The sequence below is a fragment of the Ctenopharyngodon idella genome, chromosome 6, assembly GCF_019924925.1.
Source record: "Ctenopharyngodon idella isolate HZGC_01 chromosome 6, HZGC01, whole genome shotgun sequence".
NCBI lineage: Eukaryota > Metazoa > Chordata > Actinopteri > Cypriniformes > Xenocyprididae > Ctenopharyngodon > Ctenopharyngodon idella.
The window spans coordinates 30,426,272-30,450,545 of NC_067225.1; the positions used below are offsets into that span (position 1 = coordinate 30,426,272).

Genomic DNA, 24,274 nt, shown 5'->3' on the forward strand with positions numbered 1-24,274 from the left:
ACATAAGCCATGTTCAATTATCCCATGGCTGAAAATATACAAAAAGCCAAATTTTTGTGCTTTTTTTTTTTTTTTTTTGTAATGACAGCCATCATACCCTGAATCACAGTTCAAGCCAGTAAATCCACAATACCTCCCCTCTACACCCTTCTGTTTTTCTTCCTCCTGCCAAAAAACAAATGGAAAAAAGTCTTAGTATGGCAGTTTCTCATGCTAGACATGATCCTTGAGCTAATATTTTGATTGGCCAGCCTTCAGATGTCTTACTGTGCATCCCACTGAGAATGATGTGTGTATATATATAAATAAATAAATGCATATTCAGGACACAGATAGGACTATATGTTATTTGCAAATAAGTATATTATTATGCTTATCAAATGTACGTTTCTTAAACAATTTGTCTTAAAGGAATAGTTCACCCAACATTATCATCAACATTGTAATTATTTACTCACCTGTATGTTGTTGTACACATAGTTTGGAACGCAATGAGGGTATGATGACAGAATTTTCATTTTTGGGTGAACTATCCCTTTAACTGTTTGTGTAAATTTAATTAAAATGGTGATATAATTTATTGTAATGCATCTCTGTGATCTGTTGACATGTAAACCCAAACATTTACAAGATTCTCTCTTCTTCTCGCATATATTGCGTCTGGTGTTTATGTCCTCAAGGAAATTCCAAAATTCTTTAGTTTTCATTGCATCTGGATTCCCACCACTACTTTTGGAGAATGAAAATTGGTTTTAGCGCGGTTTGGGGAAAAACAATCCAAAACAACAACAGTGTGCTGTTTTTGGTTAACCTCAGTGCCATTTTCTCGAAGGAGTTTCAACATTTCAACACTGTTTCATGGGCAGGCACATATTAACAACACTTGAAATTTGTAGGCTACTTTTTTGACGAGTGAAAGCACACAACACCCTCTGCGTGCTCTTAAAATAGTATAATGGCACTATCACGTCCAAAAAAAAAAAAAAAAAAAACTTGGTATAAGTACCATGGCCAAAAATGGTACATTTGTTACAGACATAATACGTTACATTAAATCGCAAAACTTGTTGAGGAGATTATCACTTTTCTTACGATTTTTGCCTGGCAGTTGATAAAATAGGGTGGAGTATACACAATTTCAGACATAATATTGCCAGTTACCTTTGTCTATTTTGCTCTTCCAACGAAAACAGTTCCACCACATGAAAAGCAGAATTACCGTTGCAACACACAGTAGTGGAGATTCGTTCCTGAATGAATCAGTGTTTTGAACGAATCGAACGAGTGAATGATTCAATGACTCACTTGTAAAAAAAAAAAATCGTTTCTGAATGAATCTGAATGTATTTGGAAGAATTGAACAAATTCATATCATTAAAACAGTCTTGTCGCCAACTACTGGGCTATCGATAATTATATAACATATTGCATTTGCATCCATCCATCTTACAATACATTCAAATATCACTGTATGTAATTAAATCTTGACATTCAGTGAGTCCGAGTTCATGAGTCTTTTTGAATGATTCATTAATTCGCGAATCAATCTGTCTGTGGTTATGCAGGACAACTCGAGGCGGACAACTCGATGGAAATTTCTCGGTAAACAACGCTTTAATCTTATCACATTTAATTCAGACTGCAAACTATGGTAAAATATGACTTATTTTGCCGCGTGGCTGTAGATTCAACAGCGGTGGTTCGCCGCCTCTAAAAAGCTGTGTAGGAAAAACAGCTGACAAAAAGGCTCTTTTTTGGGAGATATCGAGATCTCTAGATCGTTTAAATAAAGATCCAGATTAACTGGAAAATCAATATTTTTACCCAGCGCTAAAAAAAGATTAACAGACTTATTGAATTTTATATTAATAGACTTAACGTTATATTATATTGAACCCGAGTCATATCGTAGAATCCAAGGTTTCTTTTGAGGTAACGTTAGTAAACAACTACCCTGAACTCCTTAGCAACGCCATAGCAACCACCCATAACATTTTTACAGGCAAGCAATACTTATTTTCTTCGAAAAAAAGTACTTTAGTTATTTTAAAGTCTCATTGGCTGCACTTGTCATGGTAGCATGGATAGCATCCGTCAGAACATTGTTTCCATGGTTCTTACAAACATGGTTTTCTGAAACTCCCTGCTCATCTACCCCCCATAGTTCTTCATCTACCTCACAGATCTCTCTCTTCCTCTTGTAGGAAAAGGAACATGAGTTACTGTCCTGTAGAGAATGATAACTGCCTCTGCGTTTGCAATCAAGACATCTCTCTCTGTCCCTTTCCTGTCTTCTCTCTCTCTTCTTCATACTTTCTTCCTCTCACTACTCCGCTCTGTCTCTCTCTTGTGTGCCACTGTCAACAAAAACGTTTCCTTGAGCCAAACAGGTGCAAAAGCCATAAATGAAGATCACAACCAACATGGACTTGGACTCATGCATCAGTTGCGAGTTTGCAGTGGTGGGTTTAAGTGAACCAAATGATTAGAGAAGTCCTGCATACATCACCAGAGAGAAATTTGACATTTTCCCTGGAAGGTCCAGTTATGGCCATTTTATTAAACATTACAAGGTCAAAAAATGAAACATGCACGGATAAATTGTCTACAATAAGATCTATAACCTGCATTTAGAAAATAGATAGGGAGAATTTTCATTTCACAATGACTTTAAGTGTCTTTTTGGGGCCACTGTAGGTGTTTTGGGGCCTCAGTGTCTGAGGAATGTTCAAAAACTGTGTACAATAACAGAGGACGGAAGAATTATTGGATGAGGAGAGACAGAACAGAGACATGGACATTTCTCATCGAGGAGGACGGGGTGGCTGTCACTGAGGTTGAATAATGAGGAGTTCGTTAGGGACAGCTTTATGTTCAGCAGATGTGTGTGTAACACGTGTGTGCATGTGTGACAGTGACAATAATTTGTCCTGATCCTTTCTAGTTTTCTTTATTTTTTTCTCTTTAGTTTTGCTTTTATTATTGTGACCGTATAGTAAGGGTTGCCAGGTTTTCACAACAAAACTAGCCCAAAACTAGCCCAATCGTTTTCCGTGAACAATGTGAACAAAAACAATTTGCAAAAATCTCTGCCACAATAAAGTGTTGTGAATGGCTGCAAGAAGAATGTTGCTATGCAGGTGCTAGGATGTTCTGAGATACATGGTTGGGCGTTGCCATGCAGATGATAACATGTTCTATTTGTGAGTGCGTTGCTATGTGGTTGCTAGGCTGTTGCCAACGTGTTGCTATGCAGTTGCTAACTGCTTTGTGTATGTTGTAGGTGGGGGCGAGATGTCAGTAAAGCTGAAGTTTGATTTTCCGGCTGACGGGGGCATGGTGCAGAGGAGCCGCTCCTTCACTGGAGTAAACGCACTCGGTGGCCGGAGAAGGTAAGCAAGTATTGTTTGTGTTTGAGACAAGATGATGTGTTGTTTCCATCCGCGTCAGACTGTATTACTTGACTTTTCGTAAGACAAATGTCCTCAAAGCAGGGGCCATGGAATCTGACGAAAATCATGACTCTTGTTCACTGGAATTTATGCCATGAGGACATCTTGGGGAGGTCTTGTTTCAAAATTTTGCACGAAACAAAACATTTGTGAGGAGTCTGAATCTTTCCTGCAATAAAGCCATGCATGTTGTTATTGTTAACTAAAGTAAGGGTGTGTCTCAATCAGTTCCCTAGCTCGCGAGCTCGTGAATCAGTATATCGTGTACACAAATTCGGGCACTGGTAAGGACAGTAAAGGATGCTGGTTCACTACATATTGGGACACTGATGACTCTATTTCTGGCGACATGACAACATTTTTTGTCGACAACATCATTACTGGTATTTATTAACAACAGCAGATCTGATATCTTTCTGACATTACTTGTAATGTTATTTAAAGTACATTATGATAAATGCTTTGCTTGTTACATATATGTGCAACATCTCAGACGTAAATGAATTATAAATGTTAGCTAGATTGTGTTCGTATTACCTGTCTAACAATGTATGTTTATGTTGAAAAATAATAAATAATGGTTCCTGTTTTAAAAACATATATCACATGTCGTTATCCTGTATAAGGACTACAACAAACAGCTGGTAGGGACTACAACAAGCAACTTCCTGGGTTAGTGACATCACTAACCCTCAAATTTACATAATTACATACATAATACTGCCCCTGAGAACATGCAACAAAGGGGGTGAGGCCATGTTGGGCTGCTTTAGAGAAGAGGAAGAGTTGTTGTAGTAGAGTGTTGATGCCATGCCGTCATTTTACGCCAGACTGCTTCACAAACGAAGGTCAATTCAACACTGGATTTGCACAAAAGATTAACATGACGGCAAATGCTAGTCGATGAGTTGAATCGACTCCACAGCAACTACATAAATTTATCCACTAACCATTCAGAAACATCCAGTTGCATTCTAAAAGTTGAAACTTCTTCCTGAGTCTCTCCATCAGTGTCCGACTCCGGTTTGAACAATGTAAGGCTGAACACCGTTACTGACAATCCTCATTTTGGCTGCGTGAGATTCTCCAGCTTTGTTGTTGTTGAGCAACCGAAGCGCAAGCTGTTAAAGCTCCGCCCTCTTCTGGAAAGTGGGCCGGGAGCAGCAGCTCATTTGCATTTAAAGGGACACACAAAAACGGCGTGTTTTTGCTCACACCCAAATAGGGGCAAGTTTGATAAGCTATAATAAATGATCTGTGGGGTATTTTGAGCTGAAACTTCACAGACACATTCTGGGGACACCAGAGACTTATATTACATCTTGTAAAAGGGGCATTATAGGTCCCCTTTAAAATAAAGGCTGAAATAGAAAATAAATATTATGTTCCAAATTAGTCACAGGCTCCATATCAGTTAGGATGCGGCCTTTGTAGGGAATCTCACTGGGTTTTGGAGCTTAGCTTATATTGGATGTGGTTTACAATTTTTCTGTGATTGCTTATAGTTCTAATTCGCCATTCCACACAATCCGAAACGTAAACAAGCATGCGTTATTATGTAACAGCAGTAGTTATTTCAAGAACCAAAGGTCCTGAGAGGATGCACGGTTCGGATTCAAGCACAAGCATCCTCTGAAAGCAGTGTGACAGCTTACATAAGTAAACACAGCTGCCTCTGTGTGTGTGTGTATGTGTATGTGTATGTGTATGTGTATGTGTATGCATTTTTGCAAGTTTTTATTTTGTCACAATAGCATTACATTCCTGCATTCCCATCCAAGTAAAATACTGAAACTAAATGATTGCAGACAAAGGCCAAAACAACTTCACAGGCGTATCCGCCTGCTTTCAATTTGTAAACTCTTTATTATATGGCAGAAGCTTCACAAAAGTGCATTGTGAGAAAATGCTTTTTAAGCATGCAATCGCTTAGTAAACTCATATTAATCATTGCTGTCAGCTACGATCCTGTTAAGATCATGGATTTACAGTTATAAAGATTTCAACCACTCTTTTGTCTTTTGTAGACTGAGTAGATTGGATAATTTTGAAAACATTTTTTAAAAATCAGGCAATATCATCTTAAGTATGAGGGCTGACTGACCTCTTCCTGACCCCAGACTGATAGTTTTGTTTTTATCATTTGGAGGTTATATTTATTTTTTATAATAATATGTTTTATATTATATTTATTTATTCTTGAAAATACTTATTCTATTTTTTCCATTTCTGATACCAGTTTTGTTTTACCCTAATTGGCAGTTGGGTGATCAGTAGTCAAATGAGCACTGCAATTTTATGTCGATTTTCGCAAAAAAAAAAAAGAAAAAAAAAATTCAGATTGCTTATCTTGAGACTATGAACATGTGATCAAGCCACGTTCTTCCTCAGATGTAAATTCAAGGCTTATTCCTCACAGCACGAATGATTACAAAAACTATAAAAAGTAGCTTATATAACCTGATGAAGCTTGGTGCTTTGTTTTATTGAGGTGATGGGGACATTTACATGTTAACGTGGATGATTACCGTAGGAATGTGCAGAAACGGCAGAATCATACAGTTTTGAATGATGTCTTACTCTTATCTGTATGACCAAAAATGACGTATTTTAAGTTATTTCCGTTGTTATCAGGAAATAGTGCAAGGGATCATTTCTTCTTATTTCTTTTTAAGTAGAAAATCAAATTACCAGAAGGTACACGGACCCCAATTCCAGAATTGGAATCAATTTTCGATTCCCAACCCTAGTTTTAAAATACATTAAAAGATGTTAGGAGAGCTCTTTATTCAAGCTCTTTATTCCTGAGAAAAAGGGCATTACTTGTGTCATTGTCCACTGAGGGACCTCGAGTTACAGCGGAGATGTCAGTGATGGAGCCAGGAAGGAATATACCGATGTGAGAGCCAAAGCTTGTGTTATTAGTGACCCCCAGAGCAGCGCAGAGGAATGCCTTCCCTAAGAGAGTTTATTTACATTGCAGAGTCATTGAGTTTATGATGTGTAAGCATACACTGTCAGAACATCGCTGAAATATGTAGATTGTATTGTGGGTGTAACTAAAATGGGATGTGAGGATTAAATTCAGAATATAAAAACATATACTACTGTTCAAAATGTTTGGAATTTCTAAAACAAATGTTGGTTTTGGAAAGAAATCGATACTTCTGTTGACCAAAGTAGTATTTAGTTTACCAAAAATACCTTCAAAAACATTATTAATGTTCAAAATGATTATAGTTTGAAATAACCACAATACGATCATGAAAACCACCATTTTCAGCAGCATTACTATAAGAAAACAGTTTTAGGAAAGTGCTAATTTGGTACTAGAGAAGCTGTTCTTATTCTCTTGGCCAACTGAAACTATTGTGCTATTTAATGAAGTGTGGAAATGGCAATGCAACGTCTTTTTTTCAGTTTTTGAATTATTACATGCACTTGTGAAGTTAAATTATGGGTTCAGAAATGGCCAAAAGAAACAGCTTTCCCTATAAATTCATTATTCAGTTCTTTTAAGAGATGAAGTTTCTGCGCAACCCAAATGCGCATCAAAGTTTTAGTAAAAGGCAAAATGCAAATCAAATAGGCAGAAAAACATAAAGATTGGATCATGGTAAATGATTAGAGAGACTATTATGGATGGATAAGTCTAAGTATGAGGTCTTGAGCTGCTTATAACTGTCTTTATTGTCATTTTTATTGATTATTGACAGTGATTTAATAGTGATTTCAAATGTTGAACTGTCATACACCACCATTCAAAAGTTTGGAGTCAGTAAGATTTGGAGTCTCTTATGCTTTTAATTGCATTTAATTGATCAAAAATACAGTAAAAACAGTAATATTGTGAATGTTTATTGTTATTTAAAATGAATGTTTTCTATTTTTAAATATATTTAAAAAATTAATTTATTCCTGTGATGACAAAGCTGAATTTTCAGCATCATTTTTCCAGTCTTTAGTGTCACATGATCCTTCAGAAATCATTCAAATATGCTGATTTGATGAAAACAAAGAACAGCATTTATTTAAAATAAAAATCTTTTATAACAATATAAATGTCTTTACTGTCTCTTTTAATCAATTTAATGTGCCTTTGTTCAATTAATATCTTTAAAATTGGACAATAGTGTATATAACACTATTTTATTTAGTAATTTAATCTTTTTTCAACATCTCTACCATTCCATCTCACCCTGCAGACTTTCCTCGGCTCGTAGCTCTCTCCGCACAAAAGTCATAGCAGGGAAATCTCCCAGAATTCCCTCTTCGAGTCGGGTTGGCAGCAGCGTCTGGGGGCAACAGCCTGAGCAGGTGGACAGAATCTTCCAGGCTTTGAGGAAAGGGCTCAAGTATGTGCAGTCATTGTAGTAGAGTAAAGAATCCATTCGTGGACTGCACACACTAGTCTTGTGAATGTTAATGGCATCTCATCCTGTATAGGGACTACTTGGAAAACCATCAAACTGAGCTGGACTTCCTATCATCCCAGCAGAGAGACACAAAGAGGAACTCCAGACTGGTGAGACTTTGTACTAAGAATAACTTTAACTAGTTCTAATCCAGCTTTTCATGTATTTTATTATTATTATTATTATTATTTTTACACAGTTTGTAAAGTTAATATAAAATAATAAATTAAAAAAAAACATTTCTTCATTTCTCAGGGCTTTTTCTATGACCTGGAAAAGGTACGTTGTCATTAAAGAATGCTAATATCCAATAATTTGAGTGTTGTTTCCCTAACAAAAACATATTTTTGGGATTTGTACCATATAGTTTATTTTAAAAAATGGTATTTAAAACCAAAGTTTACAAAATGTAATCTTTTATGTTCTGCTTGCTAACAACAGGAAATACGAGCCTTAGAAAGATACATACGGCGCTTAGAGTTTCAGATTAGTAAGGTAACACAACCTGAAAATACTAATAAATAATTTGATTATGTATGAACACTGGTCAGATTTGTTAAGAATAAACCTATATCATGTGAATGTGGATGTCAACAGGTTGAAGAGCTGTATGAGTCCTACTGTATCCAGTGGCGGCTGTGCCAAGGCGCTTTGAACATGAAGAGAGCGTTCTCTCTGTCCCCGTCTTCACGACAATCTAGAGAGAGTTTACTAGAGCTGAACCGCAACCACAGACACAGCTTGGAGGTAAAGTCCTCTCTTGGACACCATGCACACACAATGAACTACAAGTAAGCTATTTGTGTGGTCATTTTCCCAACAAGCGTAAACACTGTGGCTCGGTGGCTTTTTCAAAACATCCTGGCCAACCCAACATAACAAAACTGACTTAACCGCACTTTGCTTTTCCTGTGTTAGCGAATGATATCTAACCAGTGCATTGATTAAAAAGAACCTGTAACATCTCACTTCAGAAATGTCTCTGTTTAACACTCATCTCTACCTGCAGGACATGTGTGCAATGGAAGGAGAACTGGAAATCTTGCTGGGAGAGCTACAAATCAAAATGAAAGGTACACAGCACTTCACATATGCAGGAATTTAAACTTCAGATGAACGTTAGTCTCCTAAACAAGCTAATGTTTTCTCTCTTTTGTTGAGGCAGGGTTGATAGGCTTTGCCCGGCTTTGTCCTGGAGATCAGTATGAGGTAAGGAGGTTTAACCCAACATCCTGTTGCTGGACCAGTTATTGTTGTTATACACTTAAAGGGATAGTTCACCCAAAAATGATAGTTCTGTCATCATTACCTCACCCTCATGTCTTTCCAAACCTGTATGACTTTCTTTCTTCTGTGAAACACAAAAGGAGACTTTTAGCAGAATGTGCATGGTCTCCCAAAATGACAAAAAGCACAATGAAAATATATGACTGGAAGATAGAAAGTCAGACAGGTCTTAAACGACATGAGGGTAAATAAATAATCACAGAACTATCCCTTTAATACATAAAAGCAAAACAGACATAGAGGCATTTGATCCAAGACTCTTAATCCAAGACTCACTGCTCTATCAGCATATGAAAGACACAAATGCATTATGGTGCTTTTATGTTAAAATATTAGGCAGAAATGACACATTTCACCAGCTATTCGGATTACATTTTTAAGGCCAGGTTTCCAGTGACTTCATGCACAATGGAATGTGGTCACAGGAGCCATCGACTGGCTGATGCACGAGACCACACATTCACATGCAGTCGAAAAGTATTTGGAAAATTTAGACAGTGCATGAATTTCATTGTTTTAGATATCAAAATATATGCAAACATTATACTAGACATAAGAGAAAGTGATTTTTAAGTTCCTCACATTAACTAAGGACATGTTCATTTAACTATGGATGATTCACAACAATTTTCAACATTCTTTCTTGATTTTGAACACTACATCTATTGTTTTGTTTTTGTTTTTCATTTAAAACCTTTTTTTTTTTTTGCAAAATGTTTTTTGCTTGTAAAGTGTGATTATGCTATTTTTCTTTAATATTAATGCCACTTGGTTTGATATTTTGTTATATAATGCAGTGAAATTCAGTTGCTTACACTATGTTTGGGTTCAGTAAGATTTTTTTTTTTTCTTGAGAGAGAGATTTTATTCTTTTATTCAGTAAGGACATATTAAATTGATAAAAAAAAGTGACAATATTAAAAAAGATTTCTATTTCAAGTAAATGCTGTTCTTTTGAACTTCCTATTCATCAAAGAATCCTGAAGAAAAATGTACAATGGTTTCCTCAAAAATATTAAGCAGCACAACCGTTTTCAACATTGATAATAAGAATAAATGTTTCTTGAGCAGTAAATCGGCATATTAGCATGATTTCTGAAGTATCATGTCATGTGACACTGAAGACTGAAGTAATGGCTGATGAAAATGGCTGATCAGAGGCGGCCTTTGCAATTCAGAGGCCCATTTTTAAAGAAGTCACAGTTGGAGGCCCCCCAATGAGAAAAAAGCGACTACAATTACGTTATTATCTCTGTTATATTTAACAATGTTATCTCATATTTCACTCTTAATATTCTATTTATAAACGCATTCTATCTCTTTAACCAGAACTATAGTTACAGTCACGCCCGAAAACAAAAAGAGCATTCAAGCTTCGTCACTTTCTCAGCCCGTCACTAAAATGAAATGATACTAAATAGGCAAAACTTTGTCTTAACGAGTGAGTCATTGAATCATTCAGTCAATTCGTTCAAAATGGCTGATTCATTCAGGGACAAAGCAAGAGACTTGCATTTATGAGTCGTTGAGGCATTATAGACGCAGATTCATTCACTAACGAAACTGAAACTGTGACACGCAATGGCTCTACTGTTTGGAATTTTTGTTGGCAAAATCGAGGAAAAACAGACAATATTGACAATATTGTGTCTAAAATGTAAGTCACGTTAATATTAACTCACTGTTTATTGAACTGTTGTATTAAATCGGTATCACATTTGCAAACATGCTGATATTCAGGAAAACAGCACTCTTGTTCATAAATATTAAAAACAAGAACTTATACATACAGAGACATTTTTTTGCAACATATCTTAGATTTTGGAGGCATTTTTATTCATTTTGGTGGCATTTTTGACCCATGCCCCCTTTAATTTCTGACCATGGTGTGTGCGTGGCGTGATTAGGCTCTTTTTCAAGCACAGTCAGAGGTCCCTTCTGTTGCAAGGCAGCAGGCAAAACAGCAAAAGCCACTACTGATGTAAAGTCAGCTTTACCATCACCATAAATAAATAATAATTTAATTTCAAATAGGAAACAGTTATTTTAAAATGTTATATTATATCACAATTTTTTATCGTATATTTGATCAAATAAATAAACTTTTGAACGGTAGTTCAGAGTGTCTAAATACATTTTGGGATCATTGTACACGTTTTACACACACACACATCGAACGTCTCGTTCTGTGTAGGTGTTGATCCGGCTGGGCCGTCAGAGATGGAGAATCAGGGGGCGAATCCAGACAGATGACCGACAGCTGTGGGACGAAGAAGAGATGGTCTTCCTCCCTCACATCCATGGGAACTTTGAGATCAAGGTGAGATCGTCCACGTATACTCACACACACACCTGCGCAAATACCACTTCCTGTCAGGGTCGCCTGTGGGGGTTGTGATGACAGAAGGTTCCAGGCCTTTTGTTTATATACTGTTTGTTAGATCCAAATAGATTTTCATAAGCCAGAAGAAACCACCCACAGACCCCTGAGAGAGAATGATAGAGATGTTTAACAGACTGTCTGAAGCTTTTTAACTAGTGAAATAATGCTTATAAAAGGTTTGATTGTCTGAAATTGATTCCATCCCTGAAAATACAGACATGGAGCCACACTAATTCAGACGAAAATAATAATTTCCTCTTTCTCCTCTCTCCTTCTCAAATTAGTGGCACTTGCTAAGGCAAGCGGCTTATTGAGGAGAGGTGTGCTGTTACTTTTATAAGTGATTGGACTGTTTGCCTGATCAATGATGAAACGGGAAAAAAAATACCCAAAACTAGTAAGCAACCACATAGCAACTCGCTGATAAGCAATATGCTAGTAAAGATGCTTAGGAGGATATCATGGTTTTATTATGGTACTTTTTGACACTGCTTTTTTAGTGCCAACAGTACAGCCCACCCTGAGAGACCTTTGGCCCACCTTACATCTTGAAATGGAAAGTTAAAAAAATTACATCAGACATTCTTAAACTTGTCATAGGCCCACAATATTTGCAGAAACTGAAGAGTAGGCAAGCATGTTTTTTCACCCTGCGGTCTCTTGTCCTGTAGGTAACCGAGGTCAAGGGGTTGAGCTCTATCCTGGTCGGCATGGTAACGTGCAGGAGTGCAGATTTTTTCACAGCACGGCCACAGATGATGGTTGTGGACATAACAGAACTGGGGACCATCAAGCTACAGCTAGAGGTGGTTTGGAAGTAAGTGCATGTGTGGCATTTACAAGACAGACAAACATTTATAAAGTGCTAAAAAAAGCTGCTATATACTTAAAAAGAGAATAACAGGCGCACTTTAAGACATCATTGAACAGGTTTAATATCAGTGATATCAAACTATTGACTTTTGCGCATATCTCTTACACTACTGTATGAAAGTTTGGGTTTTTAAACAATACTTTTATATAGCAAGGGTGCATTAAATTGATCAGTAACAGTAAAGACTTTTACATTTTAACAAACAATATCTATTTTAAATAAACACTGTTCATTTGAACTTCCTATTCATCAAAGAATCCTGAAAAAATGCATCAGGGTTTCCACAAAAATATTAAGCAGCACAATCGTTTTCAACACTGATAATCAGAATAAATGTTTCTTGAGCAGCAAATCAGCATATTAGAATGACTTCTGAATGATCATGTGACACTGAAGACTGGAGTAATGATGCTTGAAATTCAGCTTTGAATCAACGAAATATATCCCAGCCACTTTTACAGTGAGGTTACCGTTCGTAGGGATAGCTCAGATGCCGTGACAGCATGCTTGATGAATAGTTTAATGTTCTAGCATCTGGATTTCACAGACATGTTGAAAACAGTAAGAGTGCTATTCACAGCATATTTTAGACCACTTTTTCATGTAATTGAGTAGACAAGACACTGATCTCACACACAAACACACCCCCTGAAAGTGCAGCTTTGCTATCAGCTAACACACACCAGCTGTGGAAGAACAGCTGACTGCAGAGAGATGGATAAATAGACCATCGCTACCCCATCCCTTTCACACACACCGATCAAATTACATCGGTCTTTACACAGTCCAGGTGGAAAAGATTTTTCATAGCCTCTTTTTACAGCGTCACTAAATTAAACACATCTCACAGCCTGTTCAGCATCACCATGCTTTAGTGTGTGTGTGAGACTGTGACTGTGTGTGTAGGTGCGTGCGTGTGTGTGTGTGTGTGTGTTAGTTCACTGCTGTCACCTCATTTCCTCTGGTTCTGCTTAGTCTCTGTTCACAGTGTCACTCTTCATCAACCAGTGATGACAAACACACACTGCCACTCCACACATCATGTGTAATCAGAACCTGAGCGAGTTTTATTCATGCCATTTTTGTAGTCTTTCTTCTTTATCGAGTAAAACAATGAATGTCAGCTAGTATGTTTAAAAAAAAAAAAAAAAAACATGGTTTAGAGCAAAAGAAAACTATATTTAGATATATAATATCAGTCTCTATTTAGTATGAAAATAACTGAAGGAAAGAAGACCAATCACAATTCAGTTGGAAAGTTAGATTGCAATGAAGGTTAGATTTTGAGTGCTAAACATTCTGACAAAGTAACTTAATGAGAAATTATTAAATCTTAAATTTATTATGTAGAAATTTACAAAAAGCCAAGATAAATAACACACCTAAAGATGAAACAAATATTTAATTAAAAATATACACTACTATCAAATGTTTGGGATCAGTAAGATTTTTTTAATACTTTTGAAAGAAGTCTCCATGGCTATATTTATTTGACCAAAAAACTAAGTAAAATTTAACATATTATTATATTATTTAATTTAAAATAACTATGTAACCATAATTAATATGATTTATTCCAGTGATGGCAAAGCATCATATTCAGTGTCACAGGATCCTTCAGAAATCATTCTAATGTGCTGATTTGCTGCTCAAAAAACATTTCTTATTATTATCAATGTTGAAAACAGTTGTGCTGCTTTATATTTCTGTGGAAACCGTGATATCGTTTTTCAGGATTTTTTGATAAATGGAAAGCTCAAAAGAACAGCATTTACTTGAAACGAATCTTTTGTAACATTATAAATGTCTTTACTGTCACTTTTGATCAATGTAATGCATCCTTGCTGAATAAAAGTATCATATAATATATATGTTTTATAAATACAGATTTAAAAGTGTAACTTAAAAAACTTGAAAAGCATTCTGAACATCAGTTGGTAGTATATTGTTGGGTACAAGTAAGTATAGGAGTCTCAGGGAGACTCTGAATTATGCTTAAGGATAGGAGTGGGATTATGGGTAAGTTTATGTTTAAGGTTTGAGGGTGGGGTTATGTGTAAGGCTATAGTTAAGGTGGGAGGTTGAGGTTACACCTGCAATTGTGACAATATACGGGTAACAACTAGCTAAATCTGTAGTTAGTTCTAAACACAATGGATATTCCAGTTTAAATCCAAACACCCAATATTTAATCCATGGGCACTACTCTTCTGCAGCATTCTGTTTACTGTCTGTGTCTTTTCATAAAAATCATTGTTATTTTGGACATCTAAGCGCACTAGAGTCCATTTGTCTTGACAGTTTCTTGTTCCCTCACTTTTTCTTCCTTTAGTCCATTTGATAGCTCTGAGGTGAGGCCTCTCACAGCGTCCGCCAGCCGCCAGTCCATCCACAGCAGAAAGGGATCCGTATATAGCTGGACACCTCCCAACACACCCAGTTTCACTGAGAAATACTTTCTAGTGAGTTTGTGACCTACATCCACACACACACTCCCAGCATGACCGCTCATAAAGACTTAAAGGTGAAGTGTGTAATTTCCTATGCTAAAATACATTCTCCTATCCCAGTTTAATGTGCAGAGACAACTATAACTGAAGCCAGGTGTTGACTGTGAGATTTTATCTGTGCTTTTTGATTGTTACGTGACAAGATTGTACAATGTGACCCAAGTGAGATCTTGGGTAAAAGCCAATGCAGACTGTGCAACAATAACATCAAGTTGAAATGGTGCCACACAAACCCAAACAAGATTTTTGCTGATGTTGGCAAGGTTTTCGAGTGTCTGGAGTCGCTAATGACGCCCAAATTGCCCACTTCACCTCATTAAACTCTTGTCTTTGCAGTGAAGAGCTTAAATGTTATCACATGATTTGATCTGTCTTTTTATGCTGTAGTCTATGATGCGTCAGATACAGGATACAGATGGCACTTTTTCCATTGGCTCGCGTGAATCGAGGGGCGTGTCTCTACTCAGCTACCTTGCTGACTCCACCCAGGCACTTAGTCCTCCTGCCTATGAGAAGACAAGCGACCCACCACTCACACGCCACCCTGTTCTAGACACTAAGTTACAGGATGACGATCTACTGAAAACTCCTACAGAAGATGTATGAATATATATATATTTATAATTAAAATATATATATATTTATAATTATAATATATATAATATATATATAATTTTTTGCTGTAGTGGGATTTTAAAAAATATATATATTTTAAATATAAAAAACTATTTAAGATATTAAATATGAAAATATTAAAAATGTGTCATAAATAATGTAATGTTACTGTATTTTTCATATTTTTATTATTAGAAGCAATAGCAGTTTTATAATAAAAGTCATTATACATTTTTTTATATTATTTGTTTTTTGTTATTTATTTAAATGTTATTATATTTTAATATAGTATATTTTAAGAAACCATTATTTAATATTATTATTTATTATTAAAAATATAAATATTTTAAATATAAAAAATTCAAAATACACATTAATGATAATAAATAATATAATGTTAGTAAATATAAATAAATTACTAAAACCAATAGCCACTTTTATAATAAAAATAGAACAATTATGAATATACTTTCTCTAATTTTACTTTATCAATTTTACTTAATTTATTTGTTTTGAGTGAAATGTTATATTTTAATATATTTTTAAGAAACAATCAATTAAGATTTTTTTTGCTTTACATGGACTTTTTTAAATATAAAAATATTTAAAATATATAAAATTAATAATAAATAATGATTTTAATATATTGTTTTATATTTTTATTGTTAAAAGCAATAACCACTTTTATAATTAAAAGAATCAATGTAATAGTTTTATATTATATATTTGTTTAAAAATGAAATGTAATTGTTTTAATATATTATATTTTATATATTAAGAAAATATCTGTTAAGATATGTAACATTTTTTAAAAATAAAAAAGCTAAACAGTATATATAATATTCAGAAATGTCTTCAAATAGCAGGCATATTGAATTTCTTTCCATTTATAACCCTAGGCAGAGGAGAGTGTGGAATGGCCCTCGGAGACTGACACAGCTTCTGCCAGTCCTGCGGGCAGTAAGCGAGACTCCATATTCCTCTTCCACCGCTACAGCACGCCTGACATCCTCAAGCAAAATGGAGCGGTGACCCCTAGCACAGGTGAAGGAGACGCACAAGAGACAATGGCCCCGGATGAGGTCGCTGAAGAGGAGACCTCATTCAAGCAGGGAGTTGAAGACAGACTTCAACTGAAGGACAGAAAAGTGGGCAGAGCACAGAAGAGAGCCGTGGCTAAGAGAGTTAGTTCACTGCTAGAGGAATTGAATACAGCGCTGGAGGAAATGAGCAATGTAGAGACATTAAAGAAACTAGATCTGCAGATACGCCAACTCAATGAGGTCTTGAAGGTGAGATGGGTGGATTGATGGACTGGTAGAGTAATTTTATGAAATTACTATTTACACACACTTTGAAAGAGTTCAAGAAAATATCCGGTACATACTTCACCCCAAAATCAAAAGAAAGAATTTTATTACGCCTTTAAAGTTGTTTAAAGGTTGTAAAGCAAATTAGGTATATTTTAGGAAAACTATATTTAGTTATTATTATTTTTTTACTATTATTTTAAATGATTTTTTGACAGTTAAGCAATTCTACAATGCACGTCTATATATTATTACTATTTTTTTATGTAAATTACTTGCATTAAGTGGGGTAATTTGTGGGGTGAAATTGACCTGAACATGTTTTCATGAGACTGACCCTACACTGTGATGGAGTTCTGATGGAGTTTCTCTATGCATTGTGGATAAATGTCTGTTTGCTGTTGTCTCATTGACTTGTTTTTTTTATCTTTCCTGATGTTAGAAGGACCTCGACCCTCCACAGATGCCCTCATCTCAGACACTAGCAGTAGAGGAAGAGGAAGTGCTGGGCAGTTTCGACTTCCTCTCTGCAGATTGTAATGAAGATGAAATCTCATGTATGGGCAGCATCAGACTCGGGTACACTGGGTAAGTCACATTTTTAGCGGGGCTGTCTGAGTGAATCCCATAATGTCAAAACAATTGCCACAAATTCAAGAGAGAAAAAATAAGAATAAGAATGTAAAATTAAAACTAAATATAGTACAACAAATACTAACATTATGTATAAATACTTTAAAATAAAATAGCTTTTTTTTCTCATTATAGAGCTTAAAATTAAGGGCGGGAATGGTACAAAAAAATAGGATTCATTTTTCTTATGTAAGATTTTTCTTTTTCTTTTTTGGGATTTTGGGGTGAAATATAATTTGGATCTTATATTTGACAAATCTGTTTGTGCAAAACACACATTTTGATCTTCAGCATTGATCCGACCATTTGGCCCGATGAATATAAGTGTATAAATGAATGCAAAAAGGAAAGTTGCTGTGCTAACATGTTAAATTAAGGCTTAAAGTGCCATCTTGTGGATGAAGTGGAGTAATGCATGAAATGTGCATTCTCACATTTATTTGTCAGGTAAAGGTCCGATGCCTAGTATGCATATTATATTATTTTACTTAATTTACAATTGGGTATTTAAATAATACATTATGTTTAATTTACCTTTGCATGGATATCATGATATTGCACAACTTTTTTGCATATATAAATGTAAATGTATAACATGGTTAAAGCTTATAGCAAATATTAATTCAGGTTTAAAGTAAATATATATATATATATATATATATATATATATATATTAAGGCTAAACTTTATTATATTTTATTTTATTTCAGGATTGGTTCATTTAATGAGAAGACCCTGAAAAGCATGGGTCTGTTATCTCAGGATAAGAACTCTCCTTCCTCAGAAGACATGGGTGAAGCACAGGTCAGACAGCGAGGAGACGGTGCAGTAAAGCAGTCACTCAGTACAGGGGTCTACAGTTTGGATCAAGCTCTTGAAACCCACCTCAGTGTGTGTGCAGTGCTGCTGAGGGTGAGGAAGCAGTCTCATCAAACCAGTGTCGATTAATCACACAGTAATTAATATATATTGTTACTTTGTGTAAGTGTGTGCATGGTCAAGTTCTGTCTCCTCCCAGGCATTGAAGCATTCTGACTCCGATCTTGTGCATAAAGACGTCATGGAGGAACTGTCACGCCAAGTTGACGTGCTGGAAAAAATTGGTGCTCTGGCGCAGAGGATAATAGATGAAATCTCAGTGACTGAGCGTAAGTTTTGCAAGACACCAAGCCTTGAATGAGTAGATATACCACTGAGATATCTCTCCTTAGATCCTAATAATTGAGATATATAGATTTCCCACAAACACTAATACTAAAAATTACAGAGTTTATGATTGATTATGACACATTTTCTTTCCCATACCATGTAAGGATAGCACTAGAATATGCATTCATGTGCAATGACTGTTACTTTATACTGTTCGTGGTTTTCTGTGTCAGTGTGAAGCGCTGTAGATGCATTAGTCATGTGTGTGGTTGTGTCTCAGTATTGGCCAGAGCTCCTAAGGGGATTGAAGTATTTTGGAAGGACTGCTGCGAGAGTGACTCGCCTTTCTGCTGCTCCACGGATGGTTTTCTCAGGACACTGCGCAAACATTACATCCACAAAGTCAAAGCCAAACAGCCAGGCCAGACAGATGCAGGTGCGGATGTTCTGTTCTAATGTTCCTTAAAAACTGAATCCACAAACTACTGAAATATTTTACCCAAGGCAGAATGGAATGAAATAAAACAGAATATATTCTAGAATGTTTCTGTATATTCTATTCTCTTTCTTGAGAATCTCATTGAAAAACTTCTTAAGTATTGTTCTAATTACTGCAGGAGAGTTCTGTTCTATTATATCATTGTTGCACAGTTATTTTTTTGAAATACTATTTTTTAAATTTTTAAATAATTTAATAATCTTTGTATAAATAATACTACAAAATACAAAAACAAAATAATACTTAATTGTCTTTTAAATAATCAGATAAACTTTGTATAATAAAATAAAGGTATATTATGTTCGTCCTTTAAAATTTAATAATTAATTTTCAAACAACTAAAATCCATCAATTTGTAAATAAATATATATATATACACATATATATATATATATATGTGTGTGTGTGTGTGTATAGAATAATTGTATATAATTTTATAGTATAATTTACAATAATATTATCATTTTATTATATTTTAATTATATTATTTTAATATATATATTTAAATTTGTAATTATTATTTTATTTTTCTGAAAAATATTTCTGTTCTATTTATTGTTGATCAGAATGAATATCTCTTCAAAATAATACTTGTCTTTGAAATAATCTAATAAACTATAATAAAATAAATGTATATTCTGTTTGTCCTTTAGAATTTAATAATAAATTTTAAAAAAACTAAAAATCAATTTGTAAATATCTAATAATAGTTTATTTTATGTAGAATAATTATATAGAATTTTAAATTTGTATAGAATTTTAAAGTATAATTTACTATAATATTATAATTGTATTATATTTTGATTATATTATTTTATTATATATTGTTATATATTAATATATTATCTTATATTTTTCTGAAGAATATTTATATTGTATTCATTGTTGCTCACAATTAAGATATCTTCAAAGTAATATTTAATTGTCTTTGAAATAATATAATAAACTTTGTATAATAAAGTAAATGTATGGTTTATTAATTGTCATATATTTAATTTTCAAACAACCAAAATATCTAATATTTATTATATATAAAATAATTGTACATATTTTATTTTACTATATTATTGATATATTCAGTGTTCCATCAAAAATTAATTAACATTAAACTAACATCCAAAAATTTGTAAAAAAAAAAAAAAAATTATATAAATAATATTAATATATATATTATATGTATGTATTGTGTTGTCTTTTCTATTTTATTGTTCTTTTAGAATTTCATTCTCACACTACCGAAACAATCTACTAATTTGCAAAGCATGGATGATGTTTGTCGTCTCTTTCTGCTTCCTGATGACCGTTTTCTTTTGTCCTGCAGTTTTCAGTCAGTTGCTGTATCAGGTGCAGTGCAGCTGTATGATGACGTCTGTGACTCTGTGCACTACAGACCGAGTGACAGTGTTTCAGCTCTTAGTCTACCTCAACAGATGGAGAATAAGTGACTTTGGGGAGCACATCTCTCTCCTCTCGAAAGAAGGTAACAGCACAGAGTGTTTGCCTCACTTTAGGATGCAAACGTCACAGAAACTAGTCTAACATACAGTAAATACAGATGCTTCTGTCCTCGATGGTTCACTGTGAGTTTACTGCTTTCAACATCAATCAATCACCCTCAAGGATTTTTCCCAATAGATCTCATTAAGAGACTTCCCTCTGTGTTTCTTCCTCGGATCGGCTTGCTGCAGTGTATCTGATAGCCTGTCTGGAGAGTCCCAAGAGGAGGCGAGCTCTGAAAAAGCTGAAAGGGAAGCGCATCTCTGATCTGCAGCCGACAGGACGTGCCCTCCAGCTCCTGGCTAAGCTACAGACAGACGCCAATCACAAGGTGGCTTCGGCGGCCACGTCCTGCCTCAGCAGGGCCTCGCGGTCCAGATCCTTCAGGACAAAGGTAGAAGAAACCTAAAGGCCCATTCACATCAAGGACGATAACAATATAGTTTTTAAACAATTCTAACTAATAACTATAAAGATAGTTAAGATAATGGCACAGAAGAACAAGATCGTTGGAATCGCTTTCAAAAGATTTTTTACAGCTTATAAAAAATAAAAATACTGACAGCCAATCAGAATCCATCCTAATTTAAAGAGCTTAAGCATTTAATGTGGCCGACAGCATGTGCTTATAATAAACAACGTTTTCGTGTGTTGGTGTGGAACTATATAACTAATATAGTTATATCTTCGTAGTTATCGCTTTTGGTGCGAATGGGCCATCAAACACAAATACTACTCATACCAAATGGTTAAGGAAAGGATCTGTGCAAAAATTATTTAAACCCCAACCAGCTTCATTTTGTTTTTTGCAAAGCTATCTTTCTTATTGTTATCTAATGTAATCACATTCAAGTGTGGATTAAAAGAGCTGAGCTTTTCATGTGATGTAGTTGTGTGGATGTTTTATAGGCAGTGGTTCACTACACGGATCTGTTGAAAAACAGCAACACGCATGTGCGGCTTGAGGCCTGTCTGGCTCTGAAAAGTCTGAAGGTAAGTTCTGCCGTGAAGACAGAAGACCCTACAGAGTTTACATGATTAGTTTAGATGAAGTGGTTTTGTGTTTTCTTAGGCCTCAGAGAGCGCAGAGCAGGTAGCTGAGCTGTGGCGCTCCACAGATGAAGACCTGAGGAACGCGGCGCGGGAGACCGTACTGTCCTTTGGTACGTGACCCTTAAGCTGTAATTACTGCTGTATTTGTCACACTATCACCACATACATGCGCTGTGTCCGAATACAAAGGCTTGCTTTGCTGCCTAGTCAGTCAGTAGACATGTTTCCATCCAACGTTACGAATTTAACTTGTGCGCATAATTGGAATATCGCATAAAACATTTGCTAATAAAGCACGGTTTCCATCTCATGTGTTCAAAAGAACAAAACTTGGGAAATTGGTGGAAAATATTATATGTATTAAAAATTGAAGTTGCTGCAATCTGATTTTTTATGCAATAACCTAAAATTTGCATAAAAATAGGTGGATGGAAATATAGCAAATGACTTTTGAAGGCACCTCCTTATTTCTGAGACCGACTTCCAAAAAATGTCACATCTCATGATCTAGAAAAAATTCAAGTCAGTTTTACAAATAACAAAGCAAATATTTAATGGCTACAATGCTTATTTCTCAATAGAAATTGTGAAATAATGTGTATTATAAGTTTCAGACAGTGCATGTTTTTTCATTCACTGGGTATCATTTATGTTCACACAAGTGCTTATCTTCTTTTCAATGACATGTAATTCATCCCCGTGCTAAATATAATAAGTGCAGAGGTGCCGTCACCATTTTTTGTGTTGTTTCCCAGACTGAGCCCTTGTTCTTTTTTAGGTAAGAAAGGTCACATGGCATTCCAGAGAATGGACCAGATCTATGAGCTACAGGACGAGGCTTACAAGAACCTGGAAACAGAAATCACAATCTTGTAGGAAGATCACAAACTCAATATGTCACCTGATTGGATGGTGCTGAGAGACTGTGAGGTTTTGACTGAATACATTCCATCTGTGTGTACACATATTGCCAAGTATTTAATATGCATTTTATTATTTTCTTTTTGTGTAATTTTAACTTTTTAATTTTAAGTGAAATATTTATGAATAAACTGTCTTCTATATTTCATATGTATCAAAATGAGTAAACATGAAATATATTGATAATAAATGTACATAAGAGAACTCTGACTTGTTCAATAACTGTGTTAAGTAAAGCACTAAAGAAACTTCTCAGTAATAAGCAACCCAAAATCAAATAATGATTCATTTGCTCGCAGCTCCAAACATCTACATCCTACAGTTTGGATTAGTTTACATAAAATTGTAACACTTTTCCATTTTAAACATGAACTAACAATGAAAAATACTTCTAAAGCATTTATTAATCTTAAAGGTCCAGTGTGTAATATTTTAGGAGGATCTATTGACAGAAATGCAGTATAATACAATACAATATAAAAGATAATGAACCGATATGTTTTTATTACCTTAGAATGAGCCATTTCTATCTACACACACCACAGGTCCCCTTACATATTAAGTCGCCATTTTGCGCCACCTTGTTTCTATAGTAGCCCTAAATGGACAAACTGCTCTACAGAGTGCGTTTGCTTGACTGACTACTCTCTGCTGTCTCAGACGACATCTTTGTCCTGTGGCTTTGTCACCGTAGCTTCTCTATATGCTTCGAAAGGGAGGGGTGAGTGGTGGACTGAGCCGTTGGCTGCAATTCGCAACCTCACCACTAGATGCCGCTAAAATTTACACACTGAACCTTTAATTCATATTAATTTTAACATTTACTAAAACGTTTACATTGTTAAAATAAAAAGTTGTATCTGCTAATGTTATTTAATGAACCTGAGCTAATTAATAATGAACAGTTGTATTTTTATCAAGTAACATTAACAAGGATTAATAAATACTGTAACAAATGTATTTCTCATTGTTAGTTAATGTAATATAATATGACCTTATTGTAAAATCTTACCAAATTGTCTTCTACATTCCCAAGCAGTCTAGTTTTTTCATCTTACCAGGAATTGTCTCACAGTATTTTACAAAAAAGCACTGCTCGGGCAAATCTTACAAACACAGGTCATATTTCACATCAACCAAAGAAAAATGTCTGTTTTGTGTGAAGGACATTTTTCAGACTTGGATTTGTTACTGTCATGGTAGTTAAGCACAATTTTCCCATCAAATTCTCATTAATATGATATAATTATGAAATTATATATATATATATATATATATTTTTTTGTGACCAGAACGTTTCTTGACCGCTATGCCAGTCAATTTTCAAAACAAGAACAGAGTATTTTAAAATATGACAAACGATAAACAAACTCTATATTTCAACTTGATTTTTTTTTTTTTTTTTTCTGGTGACGTTTTAAAAACATCTGTATGAATAAACCTTTACCTAGCGAGCAGGTCTATCAAGTAAAACTGCTTTAATGAGACTCACCCTGCGGGTGTAAAGCACTATAAGAATGTATTGCTCAACCAAGAAATTCCCTCAGAGAAATGCATGTTTATCTTGCACAGAATGGATCCAAACAAGTATAATTTCATGACTGATCCACACAGCTGTTCTTAAGTTGTTTATAGCATCACACTGTCAATAAGAAGACAATTTTTCATCTGCACAC

General features: G+C 34.9%; 1 protein-coding gene across 1 annotated transcript; it reads left to right on the plus strand.

The window, feature by feature from the left end:
- Positions 1 to 1,470: 1,470 nt before the first annotated feature.
- Positions 1,471 to 22,802, plus strand: ripor3 (RIPOR family member 3). Its single transcript, XM_051896958.1, has 23 exons — positions 1,471 to 1,602; positions 3,284 to 3,392; positions 7,658 to 7,807; positions 7,899 to 7,977; positions 8,123 to 8,146; positions 8,309 to 8,362; positions 8,465 to 8,614; positions 8,877 to 8,940; positions 9,033 to 9,076; positions 11,349 to 11,474; positions 12,209 to 12,354; positions 14,744 to 14,873; positions 15,309 to 15,521; positions 16,436 to 16,828; positions 17,289 to 17,434; positions 18,190 to 18,391; positions 18,498 to 18,627; positions 18,909 to 19,064; positions 20,449 to 20,607; positions 20,816 to 21,018; positions 21,534 to 21,617; positions 21,697 to 21,787; positions 22,456 to 22,802. The coding sequence occupies exons 1-23, from the start codon at positions 1,560 to 1,562 to the stop codon at positions 22,551 to 22,553; spliced, it is 2,994 nt and encodes a 997-aa protein (XP_051752918.1). The 5' UTR covers positions 1,471 to 1,559; the 3' UTR covers positions 22,554 to 22,802.
- Positions 22,803 to 24,274: the final 1,472 nt, after the last annotated feature.